At 41.0% G+C, this 24,889-nt stretch overlaps 2 protein-coding genes across 2 annotated transcripts in view; both read right to left on the bottom strand.

The window, feature by feature from the left end:
• The window catches only part of LOC101648636 (THO complex subunit 1-like), a 198,252-nt gene extending 191,309 nt beyond the window's left edge, over positions 1 to 6,943 (bottom strand). The window contains 1 exon segment of the mRNA XM_030887341.1: positions 6,550 to 6,943. Within this exon segment, the coding sequence (XP_030743201.1) occupies positions 6,550 to 6,943 (394 nt within the window).
• Positions 6,944 to 10,061: 3,118 nt separating this feature from the next.
• KIF21A (kinesin family member 21A) overlaps positions 10,062 to 24,889 on the bottom strand; it is a 90,311-nt gene continuing 75,483 nt past the window's right edge. Inside the window, exons 33-38 of the mRNA XM_004700206.2 lie at positions 22,783 to 22,963; positions 18,766 to 18,930; positions 16,606 to 16,723; positions 14,141 to 14,311; positions 12,869 to 13,068; positions 10,062 to 11,342 (exon numbers count right to left, since the gene is read on the bottom strand). Of these exons, the coding sequence (XP_004700263.1) occupies positions 11,249 to 11,342; positions 12,869 to 13,068; positions 14,141 to 14,311; positions 16,606 to 16,723; positions 18,766 to 18,930; positions 22,783 to 22,963 (929 nt within the window). The 3' untranslated portion in view covers positions 10,062 to 11,248. The remainder of the gene's footprint in view (positions 11,343 to 12,868; positions 13,069 to 14,140; positions 14,312 to 16,605; positions 16,724 to 18,765; positions 18,931 to 22,782; positions 22,964 to 24,889) is intronic.

The raw sequence follows: 24,889 nt of genomic DNA, 5'->3' as shown, positions 1-24,889 counted from the left end.
GGTGACGCTGAGCCCATTCAACAGCATGGCACTAGGGCTGGTATGGGTATACCACTGTTAGCAGCAGAAACAAGTAGATAAATGAGAAGTCAATATTCGTAAAAGATTTTAAACCAAACCTGCTGTAGGTTGTAATTCATTGCAACCTTACAGGACAGAAGATAACTACCCCATAGAGTTTCTGAAGAGTAGCTAGTGGTTTTGAACCTCTGACCTTTTATGGGAAACAAAGACTTCTCCCAAGTTGTCTCCCCCAAATATAGCTGCTTGCTACACGTGGAAAAAGACTACACTTGGAGGTCAATGAAAGTAGGTCGAGTTAGTTAGTTTATTGTGCCAACCTGGCCCATAGACACATGCGGGATTAATTGAAGGGCGAAGAGATAAATGGCCCAGTGAGCCTCACCTTTTGAGTTCTCAGGTCTCTTGCTTTGTAATGCAGCTGTCTTAGCCAGTTCCTTGCTTTGGCTGGCAAAGCTCACTTCCTGCAAGACATCCCCAAGAAGAAGCCACATGGACCTACCCTGATGCAGCCCTGGGTGCTGGAGCAGCCGTGTGGAGCCCCCTGCCAGTGCTGAGATGCTTAATGTTCACTGATTCGGCTTTCCTCCTGCAGTCGGCGTCATAATGTGTGTTTTGTGAGATGGAGGAGGACTTTGTGGATTGGTGTTGGACATAGGGGTTAATGTTGGACTTGTGGGCTTGGGCAGCACTAGGTTGGGATGTTTTCTTGATGTGCACTTAACCTTTATATATAAAATTCTCTCATGTACATGAGTTTTTGTGGATTTGTTTCTCTAAAGTACCCAGACTAACACATAGTTCAAAGGTTATTCTCCCTAAGGACTATCAGCCATCTAGAGCAATCAGACTGTACAGTCTGTCCCAAGCTAAGTAGGGCCCACTCCCTTCTGATATGGATAGTAGTAGATTGTTTCTCTGAAAGAGAGCCCAGGGAGGTCAAGTCCACTCAAGGGTGACTAAGGTTAGGCCGCCATCATGAATCTAGGGTCCACCCTTCTTGTCACATGTATACTCCTAGTCCCTCCCCTTCCTATCACGTGTACACCCCTAGCTCATCCCCTTCCTGTTACACGGATACCCATTGTATATCCCCCTCCTCTTGCTTGTATTGCCTATTGTACAACCCCTTCCTGTGATGTATGTCTTTACCTGTAATTAGGAGGCATGCACACCCCCAAAGATATATAAACCTTGGTTAGCAATAAATCTCTCTCTCCCCTGCCTGTGCGCAGGGTCTGGCTGTTGAGGTCATGGCCATCCAGGAGGTGAACATGCTACCTTGAAATGTCTGACTTATTTATTGTACTCTCTCTCCTAGCCCTCTCATTCTCTATGACTTTATTACAATCTTTATATATATCAACCGTGCAATTGCGCTTACTGAACCCATGATTAGTTGTCGGGGGCTGGCTTCCCCCACAACCTTTGGGTTAGAAACCAGGCATTTTAACCACTATACCATTAGAGTTCATTACAGGGCATATAAACCCAAATATTAATAGTAGAATTTGTTCCATATCAGAAGTGTCATGTTATCACTCTTGTTACCTAGTGCCTCACTCTTTATTAAACAGCAAAATACCAACATTCTTTTCATGCTTGAAAAATAAAACATAACAAAAAAACCACAAAAAAATGTGCTTGGTAACTTTTCTGGCTATTTTGATTTTGATAAGCATAGCTATTTTGCTGTCAGAGGTAGAGAACCTGCAAAAGCAGCAAATTTCACAAAGAGATGTAAATACATTATGCACAATAATATTAACCACATTATGGGATCAATCATTGGTTGCATGCTGACATTTTGAACATTTTAAGGATTCCTTAAGTCCAGGTTTTGTTAAATTCCATTCCATAAAGACTTCTGGTCACAAATAATGAAATTATAAAGTGACAATCCACTCTAAGTTGTGGTCTAGTTAGAACATTCTCATGGCTGCACAGAGGCACACAGAGCGTGCCACTCCATGCTTCTAGTAGTGAAGCCAGGAAGAGACGATGGCATCAAGGAGGCCCCCACAGCGAGGGAGGAAACCCGTACTAAGGCTCTAAGGCAGAGGGCTGAGAGACCTTCACTCACCACATAGCTCAGCTGTAGTTTCTCTGAGTAAGTCTCTGCTTCTCTCAGATGGTTTGATCCTTGGTCCTTGACCAAGCATCCTTTAGACCAGGATTTGACTTGCTTTTCACCACCATGACCCACGGTAAGGAACACATTTCTATCATTCTATCCACAGACACACACACACACACATCAAACCAAACATTTGCTTCACCAAACAATTTACCCTTACCAATAGGTTCTCTGATATTTTTCTATAGTAATATATGGTAGACAATTGGAGATCATATACAATAAGAGAGTGGTCGGCTAAAAATGATAAAGGCCACGAAAGACAGTGGGAGGAGTTAAAGAGAGGTAAATACTGTTATACACACAATCCTGAAATAAAGACGATCTATGAGTAGATTGCTATGGGTAGGAGACTGGGAGTACATCCACAAATTTATGCAGATTTGACAGGGCCACTACGAATCAGAATCTACACTATGGTCATCAATTTTGGTTTATTTACTTTTGCTACAATTATATCTAAGAGTATGGGAGAGCATACAGAAGGTGAAGTTAGAAACACTTCTTAGACACAACCAAACACCTTTATGGAATGAGGCATTGAGCCTAGGGGCTCAGGACCATAGTCTAAGGGCACATCAAGGTCAATTGGCACAGAGTCCACAGAGACAAGGTTCTACATCCTACTATAATGAGTAGTGATTCAAAAACATACAAAAAGACTGATCAGATAGAGATTGAGAGAAATCACAAGGCTATGGGATTTCTCATAATCACTCATCCGATCTGGAATTGAATGCAGCCAAAAGGTAAGTGGGTCTATAAGAGAAACTATAGCACTAGGGGATTACAAACACCTTAGAACAACTAACCCCTCGAGATCAAAAGGGGAAAAGTTCAGAAGAATTAGGAAAGAAGAAGAAAGAGAAACAGGAAACAAAGGGTGAAATTCCACAAATTCATATAATTTTTTTAAAATTACAGGATTTTTGGTTCTTATCTCTGTAGTATTTTAGACAGTAGCTTAAAGGTATTTAAGACAGTAGCTTAAAGGTATCCGATTGAGAAATATGTTACTCAAATTTGGATAGCATTACATATAGCCTGATTAGATTTGAAGTATGAACTTTCAGAACCCAATAGTAAATAGCACAATACATCCATTTGAAACCAATATTGAACTATTTACCAATATTTCCAGAAAGAATTAATAATCTTAGGTCAAAGTAAAATTTAACAACATTATTATGTAAGATTTTGCATCCAGCTTAGACTTTCATAACTATTTCTCTGGGACAAAAGTCAGTTATGACTGGAAGGTTGAAAATCACACACTGTTGTTGAAAAGAATTTAAGTAAGAAAAATGTGGGAAGAGGCAAAGAAGCCAATAGCGTGTAACAACAGCCATTTTTCTGCTGGAACTCATGCTCCTTCCCTGAGCAGTTCCTCATATTGGATGGCTGAACTGAAGAATGCGGCCAGTAAAAGGATGTGGTGTATTAACATCCTCCATGATCTGTTTCATACAGCTAAAAGAAACTTCTAGTGATAAAGGAAGACTTCAGCGGCAGAATGACAAATCCCACAGCAGTGCCTTCCTTGGGTGTAAGTGTCTGGCTGGCTTAGTGTTGTCAAGAAGAACAGCCCTTTCTATGGGTTACCTGGTGAGCCGATGAGCACACGGTGCAGTACAGAAATAGGCTGCGCACAAAAATCGCTGATGAAGACGTTTGCACCCGGGATCAGCATTTTCTTTTCTTTTTCTTTTTTTTAAGTTTTTACAAAACTGCTCTATAAAGACAATGGCTATTAAGGTTCCACATTTTTAGCAGAAGGCAAGGCTCCAGGCTAGAGAGCCACAAGAGCTGGCATGAGCAAGGAGGGGAGAGGCCATCGGCCAGGAAAGGCTTCTTCCCCGATGGACGGCGACTGTTCCCGGGATTGCTTTGGTTGTGCACTCCCACCCAATCAGAGTGGACTCTCCAGCCTTATTTCCAGCATGAAATGCAAATAAGTCAGTTGGTGCAGGGTTGGTTCAGGGCTCCAGGGGGCGTTCCTCTCTTTTTTTGACAGCCATATCTGCCTTAATTTTTAAAAAAAATATAAAACACTTTATTGGGACAATCCAGACACCGTACAATTCAACAATTCAGTGATATGAAGAAGTGTTACACACTCACTAAGACAGCCCGTGTTAGAACCTCTTCTTCCTTCTTGTACTCCTGGTTACTCGCGCCTCATTTCCCACCTCCCCTGGTGTGCCTCCAGGGAGCCCTGATCCAGTTATTGTTCCCACAGGCTCACCCACCGTGGGTTTCCTGCATGAAAATAATAGAAAAATAAATACACAACGAAGGGTCGAGAAGGCTACCCACGACAGCAAAATACAACAGAGATAAACCCCAGTTTGAAAGAACACAGGAAATATTAAAAACTAGAGCAAACTCTACATGTGTTAAAAGAAAGAGATCAAATGGCAAGGTACTGGATCTCAACCTAGCTACAATGTCATCGTCCTTTTCCCACGCGTTCTGTACAATAGCAAGGTCCTTCCCATGCCTGGTCTATGTGCAGAGGGAATTCGACAGAGGCTTCATCCACAAGAATCCCCCCCCCACCCCCTTTTAACTGTTAATGCTTTTAGCTGTGTTAAAAGGGGATCAGATCAAATGTTACAATATTGCCATTCAAATCAGATGTTATGTTTTAACCATGCAAATCAGATGTTTCATTTTAAACTACTATAATTGTCTCTACAATATTCTTTGTCTGATAAGCAGGATATTCCCATTCCTTAATTATAGTCAGAGGGAACTCACTGGAGGCTTACTCTATATGTAGATTCTGCAAAGGTATGCTGGACTTCTATTGCCATCGACAGCCTTTTGCAAACTACGATGTCACAATTTAAACTCTGATGCCATTTCCTCCTTTGGATTTGGATTATACTATTTACAATCCCTGGATAATGCAAACTGGTGTGCTTCTTCCATGTGGGCTTAGTTGGTGTTGCATTTACATGGCTGCTTGTGTGAGAACAGGCCTTTAAAATCCCAGGCACCACTCTTGTTGCCTAGCCAGGCAACATCTAGTTTCTTCACTACATGAAGGTGTGTATCAAGCACAGCCATGTTCTAAGAACTAATTATTCTTAGAATGGGACTAGGATTAAGTGTGAGCCCCAAATTCATTCCTATATCTGTTTTATATATGCCCCTGGTTCACTTAAGAGACATCTTTGTTATTTTATGTTAGAAAATATGATTAATGACCTCCCTGGAGCATAGGTCCTTCTGCTTATTCATACTATCATTGACTTAGCCCAGGATAGGAGCCCTGGTACTGAAGTGGCTATGCATTGGGCTGTGATCCACAAGGTTGGAAATTCGAAGGCACCCGCAGCTCTTTGGGAGAAAGATCAAGCTTTCTACTCCCTTGTTGTTTTATTCTTTGGGGTCTTTTCATTTAATTTTTGTATGGATTTCTTTATATGAAATCTCGCACCCAGCGTAGGTAAATCTCTAGAGGTGGTAATTGAATGAATAGTTTCTTTGGGTTATGGCAGGGGAGGTTGGGAGAAGTGGGCAGATAATAATAATGAGTATGAGAAAGAAGGAAATATACTAAAATTGATTGTAATGATGATTGCACAACTCCTTTTACTATGTGTGGGGGGAGGTCAGATGTGCAGGCATTCCCCCACTGAGGGCAATCAGTTGCCAGACTGCTGTCTCATCCCTCCACAGGGGTGGGCCTGCTCCCTGCCTCTGGGGACAATAGACAGGCTCCTGTAGGCGGAGTTTTCACCCTACTGATAATGTTCCTATGGAGATCCAGAGACCACCCCCTAGACCACCCTCTCATTGCTGTGTAACCTATAGTGTAACCCCTCCCTGTGACGTATGTCTCTACGTTGGCATGCCCCCAAAAGGTATATAGGTGTGAGCCAGCAATATAGATCTCTCTCTGACTCTGAGCTCCTTGCTGCTCACCCCCTGGTCACTCCCCTCTCCCTTGTTCCCTTCCCCTCCTTCCCTTCCCCCTCTCTCCACGTGGACCACCAAGCTGGGCTGAGGTGAGCAATGGTACTATGTAACATGCCTGACTGTATTATTGTATTATCTCTCATGCTCTCAATGTCTTTAATATAATGCTTATATATCTCAACCGTACAATTGCGCATCACTGAACCCAGAAGTAGTATTACTGAACTCGTAGGAGTAGCAGCGGGTGGGGGCTGGTCCCCCCACCTCCCTCAGTGCCACAATTTTATTTAATACTACATAACTTATAATAAAACTTAAAATTTAAGAATAATCTTAACAAAAAATATCTACCAGGTCCACACTTGGTGTCTTTTATACTCTGATGTTTACACTTGACTTCCACCATAGGTTTTGCAAACGCTGGCAGGTGTGCACTGACATCGTGACCGCACCAGTGGACTCACACGGAGCACGAGTTGTGGGGATGGCACAGGACCCGGCAGTATTATGTTCAGTTACACATAGGGTCTCCGTGGCTCGGAACGGACTCAACAGTACTTCACCACAGGAGGTGTGGGTGGGAGAGGCAAGCAAGCAGGCAGCAGTCACAGCCACGCCTGCATTGGAGGGCAGTGGTTGAAGCTTTCGACTGCTGGTTAACAAGTCAGCATTCTGAATCAGTAAATCGCCGGGGGAGCCAAATGTGGCAATCATATCTACAAAGACGATGGCCTGGAAGATCTTCTGGAGCGGTTCTACTGTCCCACTGGGTCGCTGTGAGTCAGAGCCACCTGGACCACGGCAAGTGTCCATAACAGATATGACAGGAGGCACGTGTGGAACAAGTGCCCGGCTCATTGGTTGCCCTGCCACTCACTTGGACCCCAGAGACAACATTAGAAAAATCTCCATGGAGCAAAGTCTTTGTTAGTCGAAGTTTTCATTTTTAACCGATTAGGAATGCTAGAGAAGCTGCATTTTCTCTAGCCATCTTATACCAACCATCTTGTTCAAATCCTCACATTTAAATAGCAGGAGACTATATATATTTAAAGAGAGAGATTTGACAGACAACAGAATGCTGCTTCAAATTTTGAATTCTGAATTAAAATTCCATTAAGCTAGAGTTTCCTAAACAGCCAAGAAAATAAAAATCCAAAATCAAACTCACTTCCATCGAGTTGATTCCAATTCAGACAGGGTGCAACTGCCCCTTAGTGTTTCTGAGGCTGGAACTCTGTAGGAACGGTGAAACCTCATCTTTATCCCACAGAATGGCTGCTGGGTTTGAACTTTGGACCATTTGGTTAGCAGCCCAATGCATTGCCCGCCAAACCTCTAGTGCTCCTGAGTAACCAAAATACTATAGTTAAAGGGGAAAAAAAAAACTTTTTAAATTGTCCTTACTTACTAAAAAGTGTTTTAATTTAGGTTCTGGATATCAGGGCTTGTGTCAGTCATGAAAATTGTTCAAGTTATATAAAAAAATTACCTTCCTGAATGTACATTTCATTTTATAGGTAAAATATTTGGTATATTATTCTTATTTTTTACAACAATGTAATTTACTGCTATCAGTGTTAAACTCATTGCAACAAATAGATAAATCTACCATGTCTAGCAATGAGTGGTGCTCATGTTGTCCAGTGTGCAACCCGCGCAACTCCGCATGGCAGCTCTAGTGATCATTTCTTCTCTGTAGAAACCTTGTCTGCAATATACCATCCTATAGGTCAGTGGTTCTCAACCTGTGGGTTGCGACCCCTTTGTGAGTCGAACAACCCTTTCACAGGGGTCTCCCGATTCATAACAGTAGCAACATTACAATTATGAAGTGGCGACAAAAATAATTTTATGGTTGGGGAATGGCCACAACATGAGGAAATGTATGAAAGGGTCCTGGCATGAGGAAGGTTGAGAACCACTGGTCTAAGGCAATAACTACATGGGCGAATATCGTATTAGTTAGAATAGGGTGAAGGCAATGTAACAAACAATCTCAAAATTAAATGGCCAACACGTTACTTTTCTCCATGAAACAGGGATTGGTAAATAATGGCATGCAGGCCGAGTGTGACATTCAGAATACTTTTTAATGACCCTCAAGACCTGTGACACCAACTATTAGGTGGCCTGCAAAGCCTGAAATATTAAGTATTTGATTCTTTACAGAAAAATAGTTGATGATCCCAGGGGGTAAAGAGGCTGGTGGGGGATCCCAAACCAGTGATCACACCATCTGGGAGAAGAGGAAACTCGATCAGAGAAAATATAGTTGAGGGATCTGGTGGCTGTTTTACAGAAAGCCTCACATCATGCTGGACCATCATCCAGGTGGTCATCCACGTGGTCCGCATCCACGTGGTCAAGGTCGGCTCACCATCACCTTTTCCACATCCCACTCAGGCAAAGGAGAAACCAGGGCTCGAATGCTAAATAAGCACACACAAATATTGGTGGGGCCTTTAAAGTTTAGCAATTGTCTTGCAAAATATACAAACTTTTGAGAGAGGTGCCTCTTTCACATATTCATTTGAATTACTCAAATCAATACTTTAAATGATAAAATAGACACTGGGGTTTGTGCTTTACACAACCAGTGCTCAGGACAAATAAGAGATCTTTGACTCGACCTGCAGGCAGGGCAGGATGCTGTTGTGGTGCACTACAAGGAGCCCCGGTGGCACAGGAGGTTAAGCATTGGGCTGCTAACTGCTAAGTCCTAGGTTCAACTTCACCCCCACACCCCAGTTGCTCCACAGGGAATGAGTCGGTCTGTGCTGATTAAGATTTACAGTTTCTAAAACTGTAAGGGGCAGTTTGACTCTGTCCTACTGGGTCACTAGCAGCTAGAATCAGCCTGATGGCGATGGTTCGGTTGGAGGGATTTATCAGGTCTACTCCTCAGGCTTTTCTTATAAGAGCGTTTATTAGGCTGTTATGCTCCACCCACAGGGCCAGCATCACCTCAATCTTGCTGTTTTTCACCCCTCGTACCTTGCCCAGGGTAGCTAAATAAACACCGAATAAATGAATTGTTGGATGAATACATTGCTCAACAATTCTCCTGTGGAGAGACGGAACAAGAGTATAAGTTCAAAACAGTGTCAATGACAGCATCACGTGGGTCTTCATATCGTACTTTCCACCAGAGAAGAAAGCAAATTTGAAAAATAGTAAATTTGTCTCAATAGAAAACCCTGCTTTGTTTATGAATAAATACTTTACTGTGAAGTATGTTGCTATTGTTAATTGCCAACAAGATGGTTCTGACTCAGAGCAACCCTATGTACAAAAGAAGGTAAGACAGTAGGCATAAAATAAATACTTGTATAATTTCACATCTAACATATACACATAGATAACCCATAAAGCACAAATCAGCAAATATAACATTGCTAGAACTCTGCTATGACCATGGCTGAGTGCCATCAAGTTCCCTGACTCACAGTGATCCCTAAGTAATAAAGCTGATGGTGACTAGTGGTAGTTTTCTAGGCTATAAATCATTACAAAAGCAAATCGCCACGTCTTCGACTCTCAGAGCTGCTGGATGGGCCAAACCACCAACTTGGTGATGAGCAGCCTCGCCATGCTGAACTGCGGTGAAACCTGGCCTCCTAGAAACCTTCAGCGAGCCCCTATCTCTTCTCTCCTCCCCGGGTCACCTAGCAGGCCACTTTGCTAACACCTCTGGGCATCACTTGTTTTCGTTTTTGCCATCTGTGCTCCAGTCCCTAAATTATGCCACTTGATTTAATTCCTTTAATTAAGTGGTGATTTTCTTTGGTTTGTCAATATTAGTTGACATTAAAAAAAGGAACTTTTCAATATGTCATGTCTACTGTACAAAAAAAAGAAATATGTATAAATTACTAGATAAGGATGAATGTCCTTCTTTATAACACACACAAATATTATAATTTTTTTCAACAGTTTTTTTTTACCCTTAGAAAAAAGAACAATGGGATAAAAGTATTTTCTGGCAACATGTTTATTGAGGCTCTACCTAAGTTTTCATTTACAAGCGAGTACTGTCAAGGGGGGAAATACATCAGACAATATTTTCCATGTTAACCCATCCACATAAAAATTAAATTTTCAGGATTTACAAATTAATATGCTCAGCGGATGGATAAATTATACATCTTTTGCAAAACTCCAACCTACAGCATTTAAAAATTCATACAGGCACAATGTACGGTTTTCTCTTTACAATCTCCCTATTTACATAGCTTCTCCAACGTCAGATGATACAATGCTCATCATAGCTACCAAGGTTTACAACACAGTATATTTAAAATATATTTAGCAGCATATCAAAAAAACTTAGAAAGGGAAGCAAATGCTACCATTAAATAAAAATGAAATTAAAAGGTAATAATAGAAACAACTCCTTAGGAAAATAGATCAAAATATATTTCTGTTAGGACATCAAAATTGTTTGCTATCACAGAATGATGCACAGCACTAATAAAACAACAATTTAACAGCAGTTTAGTCCTGAGCACAGAATAGAGCACAAAACTTTGGTCAATACAAGTCAATGCCAACAGTAAGATAAACATTTTTTTCCTTAGTAGGTTAGGTTCAATTCCATTATATGGGAAAAAAACCACCAGTAATATTCTCACTTTCCTCCCCGCCCCCGTTACAGTAAAAGAGTTTGGGGAACCTTTTGTAGATAGATTTAAATGGTAGACAAGTAGAGTACAATTTGATTTACTTGCCCAATATAAATATAAATCCATCTATCATCTGAGCAGGTGACACAAATGAGTAAACAGTGGGTTACACATTGTCTTCCAGATGTATTTTCTGTCACAAGAGTAGACATTGTGTCATTTAAATCATTGGAAAGTGTGGTTTTTGGGGTTTTTTTTTGCTTTTATAGCTAGGCTCAAGATTCTAGCATCAACAAACATATGACTCAAGCAGGGTATCACGTGTAGGTTATATATGCATCAGTAGATATTAAAATTAAGCACACAGCATAGGTACAATTTCATTAGAATACCATTTATACTCAGCAGTTGGATGCAGATATAGTTTCCAGTTAATCCCGTTCTTAAGTTTTTGCCTAATAAATACAGGACAATATTTTTCACAATGGGTATACAGAATACTGTCACAGTCTCACTTCATGACCACCTTCATTGCTGTCTAATTACTGGCGACGTCTTCCCCCGGATCTCCGGTGTCAGAGATCTGGCCATCCTGCACAGTCCGAGCTCTCCAGATTCTCACAGTCCGATCACTGTAAAGCGATAAATTAAAATTGGACATAGGAAGCAGAAAGATAAACAGCTCTTAGAATAACAAGTTCCTGAACTATCTCCCCACCTCTAAAAATAAAACCCATTGCCAATGAGCTGATTCTGATTCATAGCAACCTTATTATACAGGGTATCCAAGACTGTCCATCTTTACCAGAACAAAGAGCCTCAACTGTGGAGCAGCTGGTAGCTTTGAACTGACGACCAGGTCAGCACTTACCTGAGAGGATCAGTAGGCCTCCATTTTATTTCTGAAGAGATCTTCAAAAAATGTAACTTTAAAGATAGACATTACTTATAATTTGACCAAATCTGTAACCATAACAGTGATAACCAAGGATAGCTTATATTATTAGGGGCCTACTATATATTGGGTATTATTTATCTGTACCTTCAATATAATGTAGTTCTGTTCAAGTATCACAAAAGGTAAGTATGGTTATTATTTCCATTTTAAAGATGAGCCCATGGAAGCCCAGAGAAGTTACATAATATAATTGAGACAAGGATGGTGATGACAGAGCTGAGATTTGAGTCCAGGAAGCCTGGCTCCAGACCCCCACCTTACACCACTGCACTGGATCAGCATGCATAGCTCCGAAAACAGGCCAGGTGTGTCAGACAGATGGTTAGAGGTCTTCAGATGCAACAGCCAGAAAAGGTTACTGTGAGGCCTATAGGCTAGCAGGAGATTGGGGTAGAGTCTCCAAGGAGTTGGTGCCCCTGCCTTCCTTGACTACCTTATAGATCAACCCCCTGGCATTCCCATCTCTACTCTAAGCTAGCTATTTCTCCAAGGCCCCTATCACCACTTAACATAGCTTCTTTATTTATGTTCTGTTTCTTTTTATTAGAACATACACTGGAGTTTGGATCTGGTTTTATCACTGGTGGCATTGTTTGTTAGGTATGCAGTTCAAGCCCAGTAGCCGCACCAAGGGAGAAAGACGAGGACGACTGCTCCTATAAAGACTTCCAGTCTTGGAGACACTACCGTGGGCGGTGATGAGTTGGCATCAACTCAATGGCAGTGGGAGTTGTTTTGTTTTTGGGGGGTGGGTGGGACACTCTGCAAAAGTCTACCACAGAGTCTGAAATATAGGATATTTGTTGTGAGTGAATGAATAAATGAATCCACCAATTCAACTATGCATAAGAGAGGGGAAGCAGATGTCATTACTTTATATGCATAAGTGAGAAAAACAGATGCCATTACTCTATACTTTAAATATAGTAAAATCCTCAGTGGACGACCTAACAGCAGAATTCCTATTATAAGCACGTGCTAGCACAAGGATAACGCTATTATTAAATAACCCAGGGATCCTACACTCAGAGCCCACACTGTATGTACATCAGGAAACACAAATGGCATTTAAAACAGATGCCCAAATGACTAAACTAAAAAGATTTCCCACGGTTTTAGCTATTTGGCATGCATTCAATTTGTTCAGTGAGAACACAGGTAGTACTCAGTACAGAGGAACATCACGTTGGAAGAACATACTCAGCTGCAGTGAAAATGTGGGTGGAATTAACACAGATGGCATTGATAGGGCTGTCGTGACCCTTCATCTCTCCAGCCGGCACGAAAGTCTCCACGTTCCAGAGCTTCAAAATGCCTCCCCTGCAGCCACTGAGCAGGGCCGGGTGGCCTGGCACCACCCCCAGGGCGCAGATCCAGTCCTTGTGCGCATTGGGAACTTGCTGCAAGAGAAAACAGGCAGCAGCAGCAGCTTAAATCGAGTCCTCCAATCTCTGACCGTTTCACACCAAAAAGCAGCAGCACATTTTACTCAGGACACTCAGGATTTGGAACACTGAGTGGTCTGGAAATGGTAAAGGTTCATTTCTAAACAATCAACTCACAGTTGAAAGAAATCGATCTGTAATTTGCTCACCAACTTGCCTCACTGATTATTTTCATTGTGAATATTAAAGGCCTGTAATATGAATAATATAGAGATTCTAAAATACAAAGAGAGCATTCAGAAGCCTTCAAACAGCACATCTCCTTCTGGTGCATAGCCTGCAGGGACTATTAAATAAGGTCAAGCTGAAACCTTTGCTAGAGAAGATTCTACGAGTGACCAGAAGTAATCTACACCTTTCATAATGTGAACAAGCAACAATTGTATAACCAGGCTATGTGATTATGTTTTTTGCATTAATATACGTATACTTGCAATGTAAAGATCTCAACCACGAACACGGGTATACACTAAAAGCTTCTGAATGAGGGCTCTTCATCTGTTGCCAAGGTTTTTCTACTGATATTTATGCTACATGTTCATTTACGTTTTATCTGCTGGTTGCAAGCAGGAAAATATTAGCAAATGCCATATACATGCACCCATACATATACAAAGAAAAAATTTAATTGCGAACCATTTTTTCTGTTAATTACTTTCTTCATGAAGAAGCATTATTAGATCCACCTCTGAGAAAGAATCTGCTGAAATTATGGATAGCATCAAAACTGCTAGGTACTGACCAGCTCTTGATCAGCACCAGCACATAGTCAGAGTTGGACCCGAAAGAGGAGCCCCAATGACGTGGATGGAGTAAAGCTTTCAGGACCTTCATTTGCTGAAGGAGCATGGCTCAAAATGAGGACAGCAACAAACATCTATTAATAACTGAACTTGGAATATATGAAGCATCGATTTAGGAAAATTGGAAGTTCTCAAAAATGAATTGGGCTACTTCGTTACAGGAGCCATAGGAAACAAATACAAGCAGTTGAAGTACCTGCTCCACACCGTGAAAACTGTATTACCTGAAGAAGGTCCTTTTGAGTTAAGTCCCATTTCTTGATTCCATTATCTCTGGATCCACTAAAGAGATTATCCCCTTGAATAGTTAGTGCTTCGATGCCATCATAATGAGGGGGTTCGAAATTGTGGGTAGGACTCACAGTTCCAAGAGCCCCTTCAGTTACATCAAACATCTAAAAAGGAAGGAAGAAAGCAGCCATCCCATTTAATTCACAAAGGACCCCTAATACATATACAGTCATAGAAATTCCTATACACACAAATGTTAATCAGAGAGAGAACATGTTTTCTTACAATAGCTAGCCAAGGTAATTCAATTAACCTAGCATGAATGATACTGAGGATGAACCCAAGTCCTATTCTCACACTACTTTTGCTTACATATCTGTAGGCTTTTTAAGAAAAGGAGCCAATTTTGTCATGTATGATACAGAAATAATATATTCAATAATAAAAATCATAGAGGTCAATCCATTTGAAATTCAATTAAATCATGTTGGTGGCACTTAATCACTACTAAGTAGCTCTAATGCTAACCATAAAGTTGGCCATTCAGACCCACAGACACTCCATGGGAGAAAGATGGGGCTGCCTATCTTTGTGCCGGGGGCTTAAGTGGAGAGCAAACATTTTGAGAATGACGAGGGCAATGGATGTACAAATGTGCTTTACACAATTGATGTATGTATAGATTGTGATAAGAGTCGTATGAGCCCCTAATAAAATGATTTTAAAAAAAGAGAAAAAGATTTAGTCTTGGAAGCCCTAAGGCAGTGGTTCTCAACCTTCCTAATGCTGCGACCCTTTAATATAGTTCCTTGTGTTGTGGTGACCCCCCAACCTTAAAATTATTTTCATCGCTACTTCATAACTGTAATGTTGCTACTGTTATTAACCAAGCAACCCCTGTGAGAGGGGGTTTGACCCCCAAGGGGGTCGTGACCCACAGGTTGAGAACCGCTGCCCTAAGGAGACCTGGCCCTACAGCGTCACTATGAGTTGGAATTGGCTCAATGGCAGTGGTTTGACAGTACTGATGCTCATTAAAGACTAGGGTTATGCAAGTGAGACTTTTGGCTTCCCCTCTTCACTCTAAAATATTCTTGCCATCTTGAAAAATCCTCAAATCTTCCTCTTCCTTCTCAGAGGCTGAAGGGTACTGACTTCCTTCCAAAGTCCCCATCTATGAAGGAACTCCTCCTACCCATTTCACCATTTGCTGCCCCTTCACTCTCTTCTCCTTCCCTTTCCACTGGGTCCATATCCTCAGCATCTAGCCATGCTGAGATCTCCTAGACACGGAATCCTCTCCATTTGGAAGTCGCTCACACGGCTCTCATTTCTTAATCAAAATCTCTATGAAGAGTATTTGCACTCTTCAACTTATCGTACTCTAACTTCTGCTGCTGCATTTTTAAAGAAAATTAACTTTTAGCCCCAAACCTACTCGACTGACATTGAGTTGATTCTAACTCTTTACAAGGGAGTGAAAAGTCTTATCTTTCTCCTGTGGAGTGGCTGGTGGGCTGGAACTGCTGACCTTGCAGCTAGCAACCAGAGCATAGCCCACTATGTTAGCCGGGCTCCTTCAGTCTTAGCTCCCAAAGCCCCTCCCGTCTAGTGGATTCTGATTCATAAACTCTCCAGGGCAGGGCAGAATTGCCGCTGTGGGTTTCCGAGGTCGTAAAGCTTTACTAAAGGAGCAAACTTTTATCTGTCGACCATGGAGCCACTGGTGGGTTCCCAGAGCTGACCTTGTGGTTAACAGCCCCACATGCAGCCCACGCTGTCACCAGAGCTCTTTCCGTCTTAGCAGCTGCCCCCAAGTAGGCGCAGGCACTCCTCCTGTTCTACCTACTTGTAGCGTGTGTCACAAGGACTCCCTTCCTCCACTATGGCCCTTTGTAGCTTCCTACTGTTCTTTCTTTGCGTGTCCTCTTTTTATTCCTATTATTATATATATTCACCAAGTCTCAGTGTATAACTTCTGTCTCCTTTGGCTGTGTCATCTAGACCTTGAACATTTGCTTCACTTTAGTGGCTTCCAAACCTACATTTCTAGTCATAACAACTTGAGTTCTAGACATGCATTTCTAAGAGCTTGCTGTTAGTACCACAATTTTAATATTTTCAGCATCATACTCTTATTCTTTCCTCATATTATCATTTAATTTTACAAATTCTGAAATCATAGTAGTCTAGCTACAATAGGTATTTACTACTACACTCAAGAATTAATTGGATGGCAGAGCTAAACAAACTTAAAAATCCCTTCTAACCTCTTTTATTTGAAAAAAATGAAAATACTTTGTTGGCGCTAACCACTAGGAACACTAAATTAAGAAAAATTCAAGGTCATAAAAGGGAAAAAACAAAAGTGACTAAAGGAATCTTAGATGAGTTTGAAAATGTCAAAGTTATTTAATAGGAGATAGAGAACACAATTCAATGACACTGTTATACACACTTTGATGTAATGATCCTTGGAACCAGTAATGATTAGATCTTGACCACTGGAAATCTGATCTACAGTAAGACACATGACAGGGCCTAGATGTCCTGTTAACTTTCCTGTAGACTGAAACCTGTAAAAAGCAAGAAAAATAATTTGTTAGAAAATATCCTTTAGTATGCCATGGCCCAGCCTCAAAAAAAACAAACAAAAATAATATACTTTTGACAAAATTGTTCTCTAAAATTGTGTTTGTTTGTTTGTTTGTTTTATTTTAGCTCCACAAGCAGGACCCTATCTTCAAATTAGACTCAGGTGGCCACACTGGCCATATGCTATGATGACAGTAGGAAAGTCTTAAAGAAATTATTCCCAAGGTGATCAATGTCATTTAGGCACAAAACAAAAAGCAGCAAATGTTTGAAAAATGGCTTAAGGCTAATTTTAACGCCAACCTAATTGCAGGTAAATCTTAATCTGTTAAATGTCTAAACACATTGTAGATATATGGCTGAAATTATTAGGTCCACTTGGTATCACTGATGGAACTAGAAAATCAATGGCAAAATGAAGAAGGTACATTTTCACTCTCACAATCACACAACTCTGCATGCACATACGTACCTGTAAACAAAACCGTGTCTGAGAGGAGCTGGAGGGAGAAAGGGGATCGGCAATAAGGAACAACAAGTGTTCATGCATACACGTACACATGTCCAGATATACACTCACACATGTACCCTAACATTTACAGATAGGCACATATATACATCACACATACACACAGACATCTAGATACACATAAGTGTGTATTCATCCATCAGAGTTACAAGGACAAGGCAGAGGTAAGTAGGCAAGTGATTTATTTCCATCAACTATTGTAGCCATATGAAAAAGAGTAGGAGAAAGATCTGGTTTGGCCATAGATGTGTAAAATCAGTTATCAGTGGGTGACAATGAACTTTTGCTTCACAACCCTACCTCAAGTCAAGCTGCTGGGAGATGGAGACATATTTAACTTCTAGAATACTATAATTTCTCCCAAACTACTCTCTTACTTTGTTAAAATGGACCGACTTTAATCAGTTTGCTGAAAACAGTTGTCAAAGGCTTATTTTTTCCAGCCAAATAAAAACAATAAAGATCTTCAAAAGTTGTTTTCGCCAATCATTGTGGTATAATTGTGTCTTCCTGCACAGCGATCCTACCATGATTCCAACAGACTATGTTCAAGAATAAACCAAGTTTCCATCTCTCTTCAAACACCCTAAACCCTGTCGTCAATGTTCTACACCTATTTCTATTACAAGACTCAGGACTTTGTCTCCCCTACTTCTTCCTTTCACCCATTCATCTATAAATTATGATTACTACACTGTCTCAGTCACACTTCACAAATCATTAAACTAGTTTTTGTGTATGTTTCTTAGGCAAATTACCATTTGATATACCATTGGCCACGCCTTTCTCCGTGAGAGGTGGCCCTGACTACCTGACTACTCGGCAGACTATACGAGTATTCTGAAGCTGCCGTCTCGAACGGTCTGCATCCTCTCCTAAAAGTTGAGCTCCTACAAGGCAAACATGAAATTGGTCTTGCTCATTCCTTATTCCTTCTATCTACCATAACCTGGGTGCAGAGCTTGCCATAATTAGTGCTCAATAAATATTTGGCAACTAATAAATGAACATATCTTTTGCTGTCAAGAACTCAAGAGGTAGGAAAGGAGCTAAAATAAATAATCAGCTAAAGGATAAAAGTTCAAACTTCATGGCAAGTAAAAATCAAATGAAAACTGTAATATTTTATCTTTGAATTCACCATTTTAATCCCCTTTAAACTACTTTATCTTCTTAGTATCTCATTTTTTACATTTATCTTATTGCATAGAATTTCCTGTGATTTATACCCCAAACTAAGCAAGGTTATGGTTTCAGTTCTATTTTATACAATGTTCTCTTCAGTAACAGAAATTAAAGGAAAATTGTGAATTCGCTTAATAATAAAGCAAAGCACAGCAGGGACAGAGGGATGTTGGGCCGAATAGAAAAGCCTGTGATGTTATAGTAACTTCTAGGGCTTTGAATATCAGATCTCACATGTATCAATACATTATTAATGTTTGAAAGTCATATTACCATATGCAAGAAGTACATTTTGATGTAAAGTCCTACCTTTTAAGATCCCACATTCTGACAGCATTTCCAGAGGCTGCGTAGAGGAAGGTGCCAGTAGGGTTTAGTGCAATTTGATTGACCTGGTTCTCTCCAGAAGGGATAGCTACAGTCCGATTGGTACTTGCAGAACAAGCATCCCCAAGAGTAACTTGCCCTGAAGACCTGAGTGAGACAAAACAATGAGTTTGGCCTAGAATTCCCTGAATTCCTCTGAAACAGGCGGGGGCAGCAATGGAACGGTGCACTTTGGCCAACATATACACAGTGACCCACAGAGCATTTCACATGAAGTTGGCACTTGGGTTTGCTGGACAAATGAACAAATGAATTAATTAAACAAGATAAAATGGTTTGACATTTTTAGCTTGTATGACTATTACAATGCCAGACATTCTAGACCAAACCAGGCCCCAAATTAGGGAAACCATTCAGGAAGGCTTAGATATCAAAGCTAAGACCTAACTACTATACAACACACAAAGGAAGTTTACTTTTCTACAGCTTCCAGAAGTCCTCTGTGGACCAGGCCTACCAAGGCTTCTTTTACAGGATTGCTCTTTTGCATTAAAGACATTGGTAGCATAGTGGGTTTGGAATTGGGCTGCTAAGTGCAAGGCTCAACCCACAAGCCATACCTTGGGAGAAAGGTGAGACTTTTTGCTCCTGCAAAGCCTAGAAAACCCAGAGGCAGTTCTACTCTGTCCTCTAGGGTCGCTATGAATAGCAGGCCAACTTGATACCAGTGTTCTGGTTTTGGTAGGCGAGGTGGGAGGGGGGTTACATTAAAATTATCTGCAATAAGATATTCCACATTTGGAATATCTACTATGTGATAATGACTTAAAGGGGCTAGTTTGTATTTTCTCAGATAAATTCTAGTGGTAAATTGTTATTTAAAAAAATGAAACATTTTTCTCAATTAACCTCTAAATATTGTCATAATAATCTTCTCAAATTTGACTTTAGTGATTCAAATGCATTGAGTTTTTAACTTAAAGTATAATGTTCTTTTTCTACAAAATCCCCCTCAATTGATTTGTGTGTTAGTACAGTAAATAATCAGTAATTTTCCAATTATAAACCAGATTTAAAAATTTAGTAACTTTTATAAATCAGTAAAAAATTAACCTCTCCCATATTCCCATCTCTCATTTAAACCAAGAGTTCAGCTCAATTTTGATTATGTAAGTGATTTATCAAAACCATAATAAAATAGTTTGCTGTATATTTTAAAGACATATATGAAATAGATAGAGAGAAAAAAACTCATTCTCTGTGATACTTTGGTTTGTGTTAACTTGGCCTCGTTGTAATTCTCTGTGACTTGTCAGTAAGCCCTCCCCAAGAAGATGCAAGTCACAGCCTGATTATGTCTCCTTGGGGTTGTGGTCTCTTACAAGAGAGTTGTAGAGAACTGGTCTCTCTTGCCATTCTTCTCCTTCCTACTCACTTGCGTCTTATATCTGGCTTCTGGGGATGGTAGCTCAGGTGACCAGCTGACCCTGGGAACTATTGACCCCTGTCATGAGCCTACGGACCTAAAATACACTCAACTCTGCATCCACCCCTGTGGTCTACCAGCTTCCTGATTCATGTTCTGGCTTCATCAGCCAACAGCTTCTTTAGTCTGGAGCAGGGGTCCTCAATCTACGGCCCGCGGGCCACATGTGGCCCACAGAGGACATTTATCAAGCCCGCCGGGTGTTTTTGCCCCATTTGTTTTTTTACTTCAAAATAAGATATGTGCAGTGTGCATAGGAATTTGTTCATAGTTTTTTTTAAAACTATAGTCTGGCCCTCCATGGGTCTGAGGGACAGTGAATTGGGCCCATTTAAAAAGTTTGAGGACCCCTGGTCTGAAGGGTCCTTATGGTAGTTACATAATCTGGTGTCAATTTGAAGATTTAGAGTGAAGGGGTGGAGTCTAGTCTGTCAATCAGGTCATAGCTTGGTGACCTCATTTGGAGGTGCTAAGGAAATAAATAGCTCACTGGAGGCAGTACAGGGACTCACTCCCTGAGAGACTCTCTACTGACAAGACTGATGTAGCTACGCTGATGGCAGCCAGGGCCCTGAAGTTGGAGGAACCACATGGAGACCTCTGCCAGCACTGAGATGCTTACAACGCCACTGGATCCACAAGACCTCCAACCCACTGGCCTGTCACTGTTTCTAAAGGGTCATCTATCTTGACTTCCAAATGATCTTAAATATAGAAATGAACATATGCAAATCTAACAAGATTATTGAGGTATATCACATAAGAGCCTCAATAATAAGGGGAGGAACTAGAGGAGATTTTTTGTGGTTCATCAGTGCCATTAACACACCCTGGATTTATCATCCATTCCAAGTGACCTTCTGAGAGAGACTGTCCAATTATCTTGCAGGTGGACTTTGGTGTTCCACTACTTCCACGCCCCTTCACATCTATTTGGTTGCGTGTATTTGTAGTTCTGATACCTCTTCCCGTTGACACCTCATGATCACACAGGCTGGTGTGCTTCTTCCATGTGGGCTTTGTTGCTTCCCTGCTAGATGGTCCCTTGGTGAATTATAAGCCTTTAAGACACCAGACACTATATCTTTTGATAGTCAGGCACCATCAGCTATTCTTCACATTTGCTTATGCACCCGTTTTGTCTTCAGAAATCATGTCAGGAAGGTGAGTATCATACAATACCACATTATTAGAGCAAGCTGTTCTTTCACTGAGGCAAGATTTAGGTAGAAGTCCAAGGTCCATTTGCTTCCTTGTTACATACATTTATATCTATATTTTTCCCCTCCTGCCCCACTATTATGCTTACCCATCGTTCACCTCTTAATAATTCCTCTCAGATACAATTCAATTGATCAAACACGACCATAAAAGCTACACAATCCTCACTGTCAATTACAGAACACTTACTACTCCCCTGTACCTGTCATTGTTGGCTCCCCAATCACCTCCCCTGCCGCCTCCCCAACCATGCCCCACAGGAACCCTCAGCCTAGTCACTGTAAGATTTCCTATCCTGCCTATATTGGATAGATAAACATTAAAAAAAAAAAACCCAAACCATACAGACAGTCACAAGTCTAACAGGGATCATGACGTCAATCAGATGAGTACATCTATGTTACATAAAGAGAAAGACGTGTTACAAACCCTCAGTCGAGTCCCCCTTTCTTTCAGGATTACCTAGCCCGGGTCCCCCTTACCTAACAACATACCCCCTTTTAGTCTTCAGCAATCATGCCTGAAAGGCGAGCATCCTATAAATCTATGTTGCTCTTCCCGCAGTCAGGAATGGAGCGGTCTAGTGTCCCCCACCCCCAGTTATGCATTTAGACTTTCAGTGTCCCCAATCATTTCAGATGGGGTGCCAAGTGCTGCCCCCCAAGTCATAAGTCTCTGATTGGGATTCTTTGGGGACTTTGCAGCTTCGCTGCCTTCACTGGTCTGTTGCACTCCCCTCTTGGTCCCCCCACCCCCACCCCCCGTCTTCCTTTCTTTATGCACAGTTCTTTCGTACACATGAGAGTCACTGGTTTTGTTTCTCTAGAAAATGCACCCTAACACATTTTCCAATTGTTTACATAACCTATAGATAAGAAATTTGTGCTAAAATCAAAGCAGTTTCACCCATAGTTTTTTTAATTCTTAGCTAGTCAATGCTTGTTAATTACAATAAAATATGCTTCTTAACTGGTTTATCCTTTCTTGTTTCATACCTGATGCTTGTTTAATACTATTCTCTCAATAGGTTTTCCCCCATCTTTATTTTACTCTGCTTTCATTATATATGGTGGCACAGAAGATCATTCATGGGGCTGTTAACCACATGGTTGACAGTTTGAATCCACCAGGTGCTGGGGTGGGGGGGCGGGGGGGGGGTGAGGCTTTCTGCTCATATCTGGAAGCCCAGAGGGGCTCTTCTACTCTGTCCGATAGGGCCATTATGGGTCAAAATCAACCATGGCAGTAGTCTTGGTTTGGCTTAGTTGGTATACTAACTTTAAGGTACTTACGTCAGTGTTCGAATGCATTTTGCGGAATCTCTGATATCCCACACCTTAATGTAAGATGTTGAGACTGTGAAGACCAAACTTGTATAATTACAGTATTTTACAGAGACGACATTGTTTGGATGACCTCCCAGTGACATTATCTCCTGCCCAGTCACTAGATTCCATACTTTACAAGTTCGATCTGAAACAGATGAAAGAGGAGGAAAGACCACTGACATAATAAAATATTTAAACAAGTTTCTCCTATAAATAGGCAACAAAATAAGACACCTTAGAAATTATTTGATTAAGCTGCAATAGGACTCCTCCCTCTATTCCTTATCCTCTACAGCAGGTCCAGGGCCATGCTGGGTAAAGGGTTGCATGAAAATCATCAGTGTCTGTTGCATACATTTCAAATAATTACATGAAATCTGATCCTCTTTATCAAGAGTCCTGCTTTAAAGTGCCCCCAATACTAAAGTGGCAGCCTCAAATCAGCAACTTCAAACTAATCTGCTTGGATCGCGTTCTCACAACACTCTCCACACCCCAAATACACACTCCCCTTTCTTTTCCAGAAGTAACTGGAAGGTGGATTTTTTTTAATCTATAAAACATAGTAGAACATAATTTTGTCTTTCTGACATATCTAATATTTACCCATGGAGATATATTTAATTTAAATCATTAGCAAATAATGATATTTTCACAGAACTGATTCCCTTTCTTATTTTTTTAAACCGGGGGACTGATGGTCATTACCCCATAGCTGGTTTCTGATATTCCTGTCACAGACAATGAGTAATACATATGGCTGACTGAACTGAATCTTAAAGTATTCCTAAACACTGAAGAATATGTACCAGCTTTCCAATTCCTGCACTTTACCATTTTATATTGTCCACCACTTCTGTTACATACATTCTACTTCTTAACCCAGTGGGTTTAGTTTCAAAACACACCCCACATTTACCTCCATGCCTCTGCTTAAGCTGTATTAAAACAACAACAACAACAAAACCCTCACTACTATTCAGTCCACGTGGCCCTATAGGGCAGGAAAGAGCTGTCCTTGTGGGTTTCTGAGACTGTAACTCTTTATGGGAGTAGAAAACCCTGTCTTTCTCTCGAGCAACAGCTGGCAGTTTCTAACTGCTGACCCTGCAGTTAGTCCCATGCATAACCACTACACTACTAAGGCTCCTGTAGATTCCAGCTGAAATTCTAAGCACTAAGTGTGCTAGAAGACTACAGTTTACAATGGGAGCCCTCGTCTCCACGTGAAGCCTCCATGGTGTTCTTTCTGACACTGACTGACAATGCAAAGATTTGCCTTGGGTAGAGTGTGCTTGCTACTATTGCCCTGGGTGGCTCAAGGAGGGGTGTCATGCCCTCAGGGACTTGGTTGGGCATACCCTTGTTGGAAACCGAGTACCTGAGTGGCATGATTATGAACCATCCCTCAACCTACATGGTTCGAATGACTCAGAACTAATCTGGAAACGTCCTAATTTGCTGTAATTGATGTATTCCAGTCACTGTCCTTTCCCTTTTCTGTAGTCCCACCTGCAACTCTGCTACCTCTCGCGATTTGTGACAACTTCCTGTTTTCCGTGTTCTTGATAGGTAGCTATGAATCCTTCAGACAGCCATTATGACCTCTTGCTGAAGAGCTGCTTCTTACAGATGATTCATCTTGTCTTTGACTTTTAAGACTTAATAAAGTGGTACCTATAAGTTATATTTAATTTGCAACCTTTCCCCTAGAACAGTTGTTCTGTAATCTTGTTTGTCAATCCTTGCCCGGTAATAGAGAAACCATTCTCAAAGGTTCATCCTCAATACCACCTTGTCAAAACTTGCTTTGCTTTTCACAGCTAAACATAAGCTATCCATGAAACCCCAGTAATCTTATTTTGCAGATCTTTAAAGGATTTATAGTTTACTTCTAATTGCTTGCAGCTCCAACGGAAGGAGTTGGAACAAGTTAGAATAGACTTAGTTTTAAATTCTGACTCTTCTACTTAACTACTTTATCCCAGTAAGTTACTTGTTTTCTTGAACCCTCCATTCCCTCATCAGTAAAATTCAAACTGTATGGCACTGCGGTTACTGTGAGAATTGG

The sequence above is a fragment of the Echinops telfairi genome, unplaced genomic scaffold (assembly GCF_000313985.2).
Source record: "Echinops telfairi isolate 266 unplaced genomic scaffold, ASM31398v2 ScPeMD7_7406;HRSCAF=8444, whole genome shotgun sequence".
NCBI classification, from domain to species: domain Eukaryota; kingdom Metazoa; phylum Chordata; class Mammalia; order Afrosoricida; family Tenrecidae; genus Echinops; species Echinops telfairi.
This window is presented reverse-complemented; position numbering and strand designations above follow the sequence as displayed.